The sequence below is a fragment of the Sus scrofa genome, chromosome 8, assembly GCF_054392235.1.
Source record: "Sus scrofa isolate SSC_HxYL_T2T_F1_AM1 chromosome 8, Sscrofa_HxYL_maternal_Yorkshire_Landrace_v2.0, whole genome shotgun sequence".
NCBI classification, from domain to species: domain Eukaryota; kingdom Metazoa; phylum Chordata; class Mammalia; order Artiodactyla; family Suidae; genus Sus; species Sus scrofa.
Window position 1 is genome coordinate 27,715,039 of NC_139390.1, and position 13,180 is coordinate 27,728,218.

Genomic DNA, 13,180 nt, shown 5'->3' on the forward strand with positions numbered 1-13,180 from the left:
TATAGGTGTTGGACTCTGGGGCCACTGGGTTTAAACCACTGACTAAATGCATGGGCCTAAGCAAATCATGGAGCCTTTGTTACCTCTGTTCCCTCGACTATAAGCAGCGCCACGCAAAATTTGTTGCAAGGAACACATGAGTTAACCCCTCTGAAGTATCTAGTACACAATATGGATTGAAGAAATGTGGGTTCCTGTTCTTGTTTTTGGAAAAGCAGGAGGCCATGGGGAGAACAAGAAGGAAAAGAACACATTTTCTAAATGAAGATCCATGTAGGACTCTGAGAAGACAACGGCTTAGACACGCCTTCTTTCTTATATGACCATCTTGAAGCAAGACAGCTCTGCCACACTAAGGAGCTGCTGGCCTGGCCAAAAAATGCCTCAACAAAGAGCAACCTCTCTTTCAAAGAGTAACCGATAAATCTGGATTCTCACTTTTTTTTAAAAAAAAGCATAAATGAGAAAATTAAAGAATATGCATAACATTCATTAAAAAAAATTTAAAAGTCAGCACCACACTAACATATCACCACCATACTGACATTTCCTATAAGCAACGGCTAATATTTTATGAGATAGTTGAAACAGATATCATACCTGGGCAATAAAGACATAGGCCATCCACTCCATCTGAGTTTGTGAACTATCACAACACAGGTGCCTGCAAAACATGATTTATAAAATGTAATTCAAGAAGACAACAGAGTTCTCCAATACATTTGGTGAGTAAGTGATCAGAAACCTCTTGGGGTTCCCCTGAGTAATGATGTAATGCAATCAAAATGAGAGTATTCCGGTAAAGTTGCTTCGGGCTTCTGTTCAGTGTATGTATTAAAATAATAGTATAAATATGCTAGTTTAAGTAAAATAGAGCTAAAGGAATTAGTAACTGCTGAAAAATGATCAGTGATGTTTTTGGAAAGGCAGAAAGGTCCATATTGTTTGCTTTTTTCAGGTACATTTTCATAAGACATCATTTTCCCCAGAAACTGAGCCTAAAAAGACAAATATTTGTACATTTTTGCATGAGCAGATTTTTAAAAAAGGTTTAGACAGCCTCCATCATTCTGATTATAAACATTAATACAAGACTCATGAAAAATGAACTAAATGAAAAAACACTGCATGTGCAATAATAACACTGATTCAGTAACCTTTTCTTGAAAACCTCCATAAAACAGATCTTGCCCTCAAGGTTCACACAGTCTATCAAAGGAGCCAGGAATGTAAACAAATTATAGCACCATGAGAAGTAGAGAAAATTATGCTGAACATAAACCTAGAGCACATTTGGGGATGAGGTGGAGGTGGTTTCCTATAAAAGGAGCACTTTTTAACTAATGTTAAAATGATATAATGGACATTTTTTTCATGTAATTACATTTTTATTCCTGTTATAAAAATTTAGTTGAAAAGATGTTAAAAATGAAACTTCTCAAAATAATTCTTTCATTAGCTTTTCATGGTAATCCCTTCCCAATTACCATGTCCAAGAAAAATATTCTCTCCATAAATTATTTTAACCACCCACCCATGTACACAAATTACTGTGGGTGCAAAAAAGAAATAAACTATGATTAGAGACGAGTGTTATAAGACTTTTGGAGCATCTTAGCTATGGTTTGAATTAAAAATGGCAGGTGTGTCTGCCAGATCAGCAGGAGGAGGCTGAATGAGGAGGGAAGGGAGTAGCCTATACTAGGGAAGAAGGTTCAGTAAAGGGACCACATATATTGCACATGTAGATATGAAACAGCAAGGCATATACAGTGAATTAAAGACAGACTCTTGTTTTAGTATTAAGTAAAAAAGGGGAAGTCATGGGAGATAAAGCTGATGGAGCCCCGTATTAAAGAGCCTCGTGTGGTGCTGACAACCCTGTACTTTATCAAAGAGCTTTGAAGCAGCAAATAAACATGATACATTGTGAAAATCTCTTTGGTGCTGGGTGGATAATGTACCAGAAACTAAAAGCAAAGGCAGAGGCATGATGGTGACACTTATGCACTTAGGATGCCTGGAATAGTCCAAGCAGGAGAATGAAGGCATGGCCCCAGGAGAGAGGGTATGGGTGGGTCAGGGAAATAGTGAAGTAGATTCAGTATGGCTTAGGGATTGAGTAGACACAGGAAGGTGAGGGACAAGGAGACATCTAACATCTAGTCTCTCTGGGGAGAATGGCTAGATACCAGTGACATTAGTGGAAAAAAAAAATACCTCCATGGAAACTTTGAAACCAAGATTATATATATATATATATATATATATATATATATATATGCAAGTTCTTTATTTAAAACTGAATTTTGGCTGCTTATCCCATAAAACCAGGGATTCCACATTTATAGAAAAATGAGGAAGAGACATGTAGTTTCTCTTGTGAGGCATTGACAAATAGGATAGATGGGACTGTCATATATTTTGTCATATATATTTTGTAATTACATGACATCACTGGTGTTGTCTGCAGCAGCACCCTATATTCAAATATATTCATATTTCTCTACAGAAATGCAGAAATCCTGAAGCAAATCTATTTTCTTATTCTTAGGCTCAACATATTTAGGAAAAAGTTTAACTTCACTCAGATGAAACATTTCCTATCTCTAGATCTAACTGCCAAGTAATAACATTTGTTTACTGAAGTTATCAAATCTAAAACCTGCCAGCTGTTAACTTACCAGTGATGTTTTTCAGAATATGCTGTCAATCCCCAACTGTATTGAATGGGAGGAAAAAAAACACACAAGCATAGATATTAAAATTGGTACATTTCATAAGAGAAAAAACAGGATTAGATGTTAAGGAGGTGATATTTAAAGGGAGCAAGACATCAGAACTGATACCCATAAGTGATGACTCAGTGGGTGTGATTTATCTAAAGGTATATGATGTTGATGGATTTGGCTGCAGATTTAAATATGCTGAAGGGCCGGCAGGGACTGGGGGTGGGAGGACAAGTCTCGTGATGTCATGGGGCAGTGAGGGAAATCTCTCGGAGGATATTCTGGGCTGAGTAAGGAAAGATGTCTAGAAAAATGACCGAAATAAGGTACCATACATATTGACTTACTGCTACTGTGAGAAATTAAAGAACATGCCAATGGCAACACAGATGTGCTGGGCTTAGAAATTAAGCATGGAGGCAAAAGTAGGACATTGTTAGTGATAGAATCTGAAATCCTATACAGTGATGTTTCATAATAAAAGTATTAGGGCAAACATGAATTAGCTCATACAAGTAATCTGTGATGAAAAAGTGTGATATAACCCGAATGCTGGGTTGATTCAAGTGTTGATGAGAAAGGTAATGTTTTGAAGAGGGGTACACTTCCTCTCTACTGTGGGTTTATTGCTGTGAGTTTATTACTAAATTCAGCAAAGCCAAAAGGGCAAATTATAGAGCCAAGACCAAGACATTCTAAAAGCCAAAGAGGCTGGAGGGCAGTATCTGTCATCCTTTGGGTAGATTTGTTTGCAACATGCCTTCTATTACTAGTCTATGACTAAGGAATGGGATGTAGAGAAACCATACATTTCCCAATAAACAGGGCCTTCTGGGGAGTTCTTGTTCTGCACAGAGGAGATGCTATCACCCAGGAGCTTGACCTGAGTAGGAACATCATCCTTCTTTCACCCACACGGGTCCCCTTGATCTGCCACACATCCCCTGACACACGTCTCTGGCAACTTCATGAATCTGTCGAAAGCTTAACGTATAAAAAGTGAGGCAAATGCCACTGACCCCTAAATCCTTGAACATATTTCCCCTGGAACTTTTTCAACAACCTTTCCCTTCCAAGCTTTACCTTGTTGGAGGCTTCATCTTCTTTTTCACTCCAAGATAAAACTTCATTGAGCTGACAGAAAGCATTTTATCAGGTTTACTGCTCTGTAAAGGAAAGTAAAAGAAGTTTTAATTAAACAGATTTTATAAATATCCTTTTTTTTCTTGAGTATCAAGGATTGCATTTAGAATTATTGTTTCTTCAATCTTTTATGAATGTTTTTCCAAGTTTTTAGTAAATGATTGTTTTGATTATGATAAATTTAATTTTAGATATATGAGTATGCTTATGTGTATATATAATACACAATCATTCCTTATTCAAAATACCCGTGACCAGATGTACATAATTGATTTTTCATTTTTAAAAAATAAAATATATATGCGATGTATTTTGTAACTACATAACATCAACGGTATTGTCTGCAGCAGCACCCTATATTCAAATTTATTCATATTTCTCTACAGAAATGCATAAGATGTCATACAATGTGATAAAGGTTATAAATATTGTTATGGGAGTTACGGGCGTGGCTCAGTGGTTAATGAATAGACTAGATCCCTGGCCTCGCTCCGTGGGTTAAAGATCCAGCGTTGCCTTGAGCTGTGTTGTAGGTCACAGACGCAGCTCAGACCCCAAGTGCTAGCAGCTATAGCTCCGATTGACCCCTAGCCTGGGAACCTCCATATGCCATGTGTGAGGCCCTAAAGAAGACAAAAAATACATACATGTGTGTATATATAAATGTTGTTATGGACCGAAGGTATCCCCCACATTGAAATATGATCCCCAGTGTGATGCTGTCAGGAGGTTGGGGGGCTTTGGGCTGTAATATAGTCATGAGATTGGAGGCCTTATGAAGAGGTCTAGGGCCCTTTTAAAAGAAGCCAGAGAGCACACTTGCCCTCTTCCACTGTGGGAGGACAGGAGGAGGAGTGGGCAGTCTGTCATCCAGAAGAGGCTCCCTGACCACATGGCCTCCCAATCTCAGATTCCCAGCCTCCAGAATGGACAGAAAATAAATTTGTTCTTCATAAGCTGTGGTGTAGGCTGGCAGCTGCAGCTCCGATTCACCCCAGCCTGGGAATTTCCATATGCCGCAGGTGCAGTCCTAAAAGAAAGGGGGAAAAAAAAAATCAATGAACCATCAGGAAAGTTATCTGACAGAGGTAAAATTTAAATCATGATACTGTACTTTAAAAGCTTAATGTCAAACTATATTATTTATTCTTAGATACCATGTAATAAATTTAAGAATGATAATAGCCATGGGAATAGTGATTAAAACAAGCTTTCCCCAAACCCTGAAAAATTTCAAGGAAATCTTTTTTCAATCTGGTAGGCATGTACCCTAAGTAAGAGCAAGGGGTCTGGGAACAGAGGCGTGGGTGCAAAGCTGACTTGCTTACTAGCTTGTGACTACACATTACTGCTCTTTGCTCTTATTTCTTCTTGTATACAGGGATATAAACAGGTTGACTACCTCTTGGAGTTATTATGAAGATAAAATGAGAAAGTAAAGGGTTACTGTACAAATTAAATGAGAAACATGCCTTTAAAGGGGCTAGCCCAGTAATTAGCCATATATGAAATACACGGCAACTTACAGCAATTATTATAAATTTAGAACACAGTGCTGCTTAGAAATAGAAATAGAAAGATAAGGTGTTAGACCTCTAAGACAATGCTCAAAAGCCCATTTAGCAAATATTTAGCTCAATCAGCCATTAAGTTCCAGAAAAATTAAACTGTTACTATAAAGCTGTTTCTTCATGAAGGCAGTCAAATTTGAAAAGAGTGGAAAACATATAAAATTAAAAATTGGTTTCCATGGAGAAAATAGATTAGGGGGATGGAGAGAAAAATCAGGTCAGAAAAAGATCAGAAATACTGCTTTGGTGACCAGTGTTCTCTGTGGCAGCGATGATAAGGCCTGGAATTTACATGGTGAATTTACTCCTAGTCACCCTTATCAATAAGTTTGCTACTATTATCATGGTACATAAAATGTTTTTAAAAATTTAGGTTTTTTCCCTGTATGGCTAGATTTCCAGGTCAAAGGCTAGGAACACAATTAAGATTTTGGCAAAATTGATAGAGTATATTTATTTAAACACATATTCCTATATTCGCTAGCAATTTTCAGTTTTGATGTGGTCAGCAACTTATCTATGTTATTACTAGTTCTTTATACAGCAAATAGGAAACTGCCTTATTTTAAATGAAATAGTCTACCCAAATTCTTGTTTTATTATTTTTATGAAATCAAATCTATTGATCTTTTATTTGGATTCTCTTAACTATTGCTTCAAGTTTAAAGGGTTCCTACATGGCTGACACTCAAACCACATGGCCATGCAGCTTAAAGGGTTGCTATATTTAAAGTTTTCATTCTTTTATCAACCTGGAATATATACAGTACAGATTAGAATTTAAGTTGAAAAATTTTCATTAATAATTATCCCAGCCCTTGTAAACAAATCTTTCTTTACACAAGCATTTATAGTGTCATATTTATCAAAAATAAAAAATTACATCTCTTGGAGTTCCCGTTGTGTCTCAGCAGAAATAAACCTGACTAGTATCCATGAGGATGCAGGTTCGAACCCTGGCCTTGCTCAGTGGGTTAAGGATCTAGCATTGCCATGAGCTGTGGTGTAGGTCACAGAGGCCTACAGAGGATCCACAGAGGTGGGTCCCTCATTGCTGTGGCATAGGCTGGCAGCTACAGCTCCAATTTAACCCCTAGCCTGGGAACTTCCATATTCCGCAGGTGCAGCTCTAAAAAGACAGAAAAAAAAAAAAAAAAAAAAAAAAACTACATCTCTTACCTCACTCTCTGTTATCATTAACATCTATTTTTATGCTAGGATATGATTTAAGCTATTTCCATTTTATTATATGAATTAAGTAGTTGGATGGGAAATATCTGACAATTATTTTACTTGTTAGGTCCCCCAAATGTCTGCAAGTATTCTTAACTGCTTACCCTTTGAGGTGAATTATCAAATCATTTTTTTCCAAGTTCTAAATATAATTCTCTTTGGGATTTTGAAAAGAATTACATTAAATCTATAAATCAATATAAGCAGACTTAAATTTTCTTTCATTTCTAACAGTGAAATCCTGTAGTTTTCTTCATATAAGCTTTTTCTTGTTTGTAAGGTCATTTTTTAGTAGTTTATGTGTTTGGTTTGGGGGTATTGATTTTTTAGCTTGCTGTTTTACTGACTGTTAACACTTAGAGTCTAATATGAAGCTCTGAGGTAACTTTGTACATCAGTAAATGTTCCATACAGAAAAGAGTCCAGGAGAGGAGAACTTGGGAGTGTATATCGTAGCAGAGACTCCTGAAGTCAGAAATTAAATCGGATTATAACCGAGGTTACTATCTCCCCTCTGAGTTTAGGCTGCTGGTCCCTTGGACTCAGTCCCTGTGAAGGCAGAATCTGGTGAGAAGCAGCAATTTGGGCGGTATGGGTAAGAAAGGACGTGCGCACTTGAGAGTGAGAAGCGCTGTGCCGGAACGAGGCAGTCTCCACTTGCACAGCATATTGATAAATCTAGGACTGCCTCATTTTCGAGGTACTGAGTCTCAAGTAAATAAAAGTGATTCCCAAGCCACTCTGGACAGTGCCAGCTCATGACTGTACCCTCTGCTGTCCAAAGAGAACACAGATGATGTAATTGGAGAGGAGATCAGCCACTGTGAAAAGAAACCTTTTTTCAGTTTCAATCGTTAAGCTGAATATGCATGAACAGGATCCTAATGGAAAGCTCTATAAAAAGAAATCTCATTTGGCAAGATAACTTCACTGGAGGTTTATTACGAACCTTGGTGTGTATACTTTCTGGAGAATTTCTCTAAGAAGTTCAAGTGTTATGAAGTATGTAATGTGTTGCTTCAGGCATTATATTTCAAAACAAATTTTTTCACTAAGCCAATTAAATGAGTGTGCTTAAAAAATTATTCTTGTTACTAAGAGGAGTTTGCTTATTAATGCGTGCAACTTTTAACGAGCCCCCTTCTACATTTGCTTTTTTCACACCATTAACAGTGTAATGATAATACTCTTTGAAACTTCTCACCTTTTATGTAAATCAAGTCTGAAAACATTTTAATTAACATTTTCTGTTCAAGGAAAACTCTCAAAACAAAATATATCTTCCCCTGTGTATTAGTCTAATTTGTTGTTAATGAGCATTCATAAATTATCTCTAATTAACACATAGTCTCTTTAAATACACTTTCCAATTTGTAATTTCTACTCTCAGTAAATCATTTTCTAAATTTATACAAGCACACATATATTAACGGCATCTGTCAAAACCAGAGCCAAATCTTTATTCAAATAGGTTAGGGATTTTTTTTTCTCGCTATTATTTACTGTAAAATCATTTGAAAAGCAAACATTGCCAATGACTTGACCATCGATATTAAAGGGCAAAGAACAGCAACATGAAAAAATAAGCAGCAAAATAACATGATGTGTTGAAAATAATAGTAGAGTTTAATGAAAAACCATAAGACTCTTATCGCTTGTTTAATGTACAAATTAAAGTATCAGTTGCATTAATTGATTCTGACCGATGCATAAATACAACTTTCAAACACTTAATTAGACTATAATTCTATAACCTGAGGTCACTGTGATAAAAACAAAATGCGTTTGGTACTATCAAAATGTGCTGTCTTTTAAATACAGTATGATCTCATATTTAGAATCTAAAAAAGTCAAACTCACATAGAAGCAGAAAGTAGATAGTGGTTTTCAGGGGCTGGGAATAGGGGAAGTGGGGAGATGTTAAGCAAAGGGTAGAAAGTTTCAATTTTGCAGAAAGAATAGATTCTGGAGCTCTAACGTACAGCATGGTGACTATAGTTAATAGTACTGTGTTGTATAATTGAAAGTTACTGAGAGTAGATCTTAAAATGTTCTCACCACACACACACACACAAGCTATGTGAGATAATGAATATGTTCAATAGCTTAGATTGTGGTAATCATTTCACAGTGTATACATACATGTATAAAAAGTATCACGCTGTATAACAAATTTTTTGCCAATTATGCTTCTATAATGGTGGGGAAAAGTATTTCAAATGTCAAAAAAGGAACACCATCGGACAAGCTCTCAATGCTATTTCTACCAGTTTATATGAATTATTTTAGATTAAGCATGATGATCTTTTCAAAAAGATACAGATTCTTAAAACATTCTCTTAAGGGGTGAGAGACTTTAGCTCAATTACAAAATCATTGTATTGAAAAAAATAATTTTCCATGAAGCCTTCCCTATGGCAGATTTTAAAATTTATATTAGCTTGGGGAAAAACATAACAAACTAAATTGTATGAAGTGTCATATTTGAAAATATTTGGTGCTATTAAAATGAAAAACACTTATCCTCTTTAAATAAAATTCTGTCAGCAAAAACACCAAGCTAAAATTATTGTTTCTTTATTAACTCCCTTCATAAAGCCTTTGGAATCAGACACCTGGGAATGAATTCTATCATTTACTGGCTATGTGATCTCGGGCAAGTTATATAACACTGCTTTAAAAATTTATTTCATTGACATATAGTTGTTTTACAATGTTGTGTTCATAATATCTTGGTAGACACCATTTCTTCATCTATCAGGGGGGAATAACTATAGTACCCGTTTCATAGGATTATTGTGAGAAGTGAAATGTATAGAATTCTTTTTATGGACTAACCACTTAAATGTTAGTTGGGGGCCATATGACTGCACTGCTATTATTACTGTTTGTTCCTAGCAACCTTCTGCTGCCACACAGTGGAAGTGTCGGCTCCTTAATGGAACTAAAAATTTCCAGATGATTTTTAAATACGCTAAGCAGACATCCAACTACAAAGGTGACCCTTAACTGACATGTACATGGAAGAACAAGGATGAAGGAAGTCAGTCTAGGTGGGTGACTTGAAGAAAACCAAACAAAATGCAATCAGATTCCCTTCTAGATGGCTAGAAAAATCAGCTGTGAAGTTTACCATTTCCTTTCATGAACACAAACCTAAAGTTCATGAACCTTAAAGTCTGATGATTTGGTTCATATAAACCTAAATTCTTAGGTGCCTTATTTCTGTAAACTCTACTCTTACTGCACTGAGAAAAGTGAAAAAATGGTATTTAATAAATGACAACAATCACTTGATACCCATGCAGACTCCCTGCTAGGTCTATCAGATGGAATAACAAAGTGGGAGTTCCAGTCTATAATATAGTTCTGAAGAGAGGGATAAGGGCTACCTAATTCAGTGCTGCTTTATTAGCTCCCTGCCTGGACTTCCACTGTCCTTGAAGAACATGAACATGAGATATATACACAAAGTAGGGATGCTACTCAGATTTATTTATGCCCACATGGAGGCTGCCCTGCTAGAGGAACATATGGGGAGAGTGGTCAATGTGTGGAGAGCTCAGGAGAAGCCACAACAAACGGGGACTGTAGAACTTGGGAAAGCTCCTTAATAATTCTTTCCTCATAGCATATCTAACAGATGTGACTAGTCTGGTCCCTCTTTATAGATCTGCACAACAGAACATAGTGATGTGTCACTTACTGGAAGCAGGCAAGGAATGTTTGTTTCCTCAATTGAGTCTTGCAATTCAATAGAAATAAGTATCTTTAGGTCCCGCTGTTAATTTCAGATTTAAAATAATTGCTTGGGTGTGGCTTGAATCTCAAGGAAGTAGAGATGTTACTGTACACACCTATGTAACCACCACCCGAAAGTGGATAATGAATATGTGCTCTACTGACTCTAACTCCTTGCTTCTGTAGCAACCCTTCTACACACCCCAGGCAAACACTTTCTGACTTGTATCATTGCAAATGGTTTTGCCTGTTCTTAGAGGTCTGATGGACGGACTCATATGGTTCTATTTTGTGTCAAGCTTCTTTTGCTCAACAAGGGTTTGAAGATTCACCCATATTGTTGCATTCATTCATTTTTATTAGTGAGTAGTATTCCACTGTCTGAATATGTCTTTCTCCTATTGGTGGACATTTGGAATGTTTCCAGGTTTTAGCTTTTATGAATAAAACTGCTTATGAATATTCATGAACAAGTGATTTATTGGACATAATACCTAGGAATAAAGTTGCTGGATCATGGGGTAGATGTATGAATAACTTTACTTTTAAAACTGCCAACAAGCTCGACTAGTGATGATGTGATTTTACCTTTTCACCACCAGTTCATGAGGGTTTTAGTTCATCAATATCCTTGTCAACATGAGGTGTTGTACGAAAGGGGTATCCTGTGGTTTTAATTTGCATTTCCCTGATGACTAATAATGCTGGGCACTTTTGGTTTAATCACTCATTGGCCATTCCTATGTCTTCCTTCCTGTGTGTCTGTCCAATATTTGCCCAAATTTTTATTAGATTGTCTTTTTATTTTTGTTTTGGAGGAGTCCTTTTTCAGATATATGGAGCATGACTATATTTTTCTCAGTCTGGAACTTGCCTCCATATTTTAGTGGAGTCTTTTGATACACGTCCTTATATCCACATACATAAATGTTTCACAGTTGAAAAAGAACTTTTACATATATTCTTATTTAAGCATTACAACAATCTGGCATTCAGGACTCATACTGGCATTATCACATTACAGATACAGAAACTGAGGATGAGAGTTTTAATTTTCTTATTCACACAAGCCACTTGGTGGGCTTATTTTCTGATGCTAAGTTCAACATCCTCCTATCTATTCCCTCCTTTTCATCTCTACATCCTCTCTCCATTCCTCAGTTTGTTTTTTGTTTTTGTTTTTTTTTTTTTTTTTGACTTTTTTGTCTTTTGAGGGCCACAACCACAGCATATGGAGGTTCCCAAGCTAGGAATCTAATCGGAGCTGTAGCTGCTGGCCTACGCCACAGCCACAGCCACAGCAATGCCAGATCCAAGCCGCATCTGCAACCTATACCACAACTCATGGCAACTCCAGATCCTTAATTCACTGAAGGAGGCCAGGGATCAAACCCGCAACCTCATGGTTTCTAGTGGTATTCGTTTCTGCTGCTCCACGACGGGGATGGGAACTCCTCCATTCCTCAATTCTTTAACAAAAGTTTTTATGGAATTCAAACTTAAGGGATACAAGAGTAGGATCCAATTAAGAAATGTGATATTATGAGTCATTTCACTCAAAAGTATAGGAAATATATTAATCAGATTTAAAGTTTAATCAGTTTTAATTTAACATTTGGGATTGCCTTTTTCTCTACATTTTATTAATTTCCATTAGCTAAACTAAAGCTGCTCTGCCTAACAGCATGACACATTCTGTTAATTTTATTGGCTGACATACTGATTTATATGCTAGTGTACATAACACACCGTAGGCTTTTCTTTAGGACTGAAGTCATTCTCTTCCTTAAAAAATGCGAGGGGCTCATAAAGGTCATATATGGGGAACTTTACTCTGTTCCTGGGAACAATAATGTTATTATCTCAGAGGCTGAAAGAAATCATCAACTTACTGTGCATTTTATTTACTTGACTTCCAAGAGAGAGGGCTGAGACGTATGAAATAAGAATGTTAACACCCACCCACACACAAATACATATTCAAATACTACAGATATAAATACCTTCAGATCCTTGTAAAGAAAGAGATACCCATCTCGTAAAATAAAATACCGGTCTTGAAACTTATTTCCAGACAGTATTTTAGACGGTTCTTCTTTGATTTTCAAGACTCCTTCTTTGATATTTTCCAGGGTCTTCCTCTCTGTAAAGTACAACATTTATTTTTGTCAGGTACATTTTCATTTATTGTGACTAGAGTATAAAACATTTCTGAATTTTCAGTTTTTATAATATAAAGTAATAACTTGTTTCCCACCATCAAGAAGCCTCTAGTTAATTTCTGGGAACACTTTTTTTTTGTCAGGGGAGTGTGGGGAAAATCATAGATCTGGTAACCAGATCTATTTATTCATATCTATTTATAGGGAGGCCTGCCTATGCTGCCCAATTAATTACTGGCCAATGACTATTCAAAACATGGCTTGGCTCTCCAGCGATCCCACTCCTGAGCATTTATCCATCCAGAGAAAACCATGATTCAAAAAGATACATATACTCCAGTGTTCACTGCAGCACTACATATAAATTAACCAAGACATGGAAACAACCAAAATGTCCATCAACAGAGGAGTGGATCAAGATGTGGTACATATACACAGTGGAATATTACTCAGCCATTAAAAGGAAAGAAATAATGGCATTTACAGCAACACAGATGGACCTAGAAATTATCATGCTAAGTGAAGCTAGTCAGACCAACATCATATGCTATCACTTACATGTGGAATCTAAAAAAAGGACACAATGAACTTCTTTGCAGAA

General features: G+C 36.5%; 1 protein-coding gene and 1 long non-coding RNA gene across 8 annotated transcripts in view; one reads left to right on the plus strand and one right to left on the minus strand.

Moving 5' to 3' along the window:
- Positions 1-9,242, plus strand: part of LOC106504613 (uncharacterized) — a 96,993-nt gene extending 87,751 nt beyond the window's left edge. The window contains exon 5 of one of the 3 annotated variants that reach the window (XR_014812292.1): positions 7,201-9,242. This is a non-coding gene — a long non-coding RNA (uncharacterized LOC106504613). Of the gene's footprint in view, positions 1-215; positions 4,199-7,200 lie in introns of those variants that run through there. The other 2 variants (XR_014812291.1, XR_014812290.1) reach the window with 2 other exon arrangements.
- The window catches only part of ARAP2 (ArfGAP with RhoGAP domain, ankyrin repeat and PH domain 2), a 173,541-nt gene that overhangs the window by 14,953 nt on the left and 145,408 nt on the right, over positions 1-13,180 (minus strand). For all 5 annotated transcript variants that reach the window (XM_013978574.3, XM_003128906.5, XM_021101091.2 and 2 more), the window contains 4 exons: positions 12,421-12,560; positions 3,813-3,895; positions 2,685-2,720; positions 601-664 (listed from right to left, as the gene is read on the minus strand). In XM_013978574.3, coding sequence (XP_013834028.2) covers positions 601-664; positions 2,685-2,720; positions 3,813-3,895; positions 12,421-12,560 — 323 coding nt within the window. The remainder of the gene's footprint in view (positions 1-600; positions 665-2,684; positions 2,721-3,812; positions 3,896-12,420; positions 12,561-13,180) is intronic.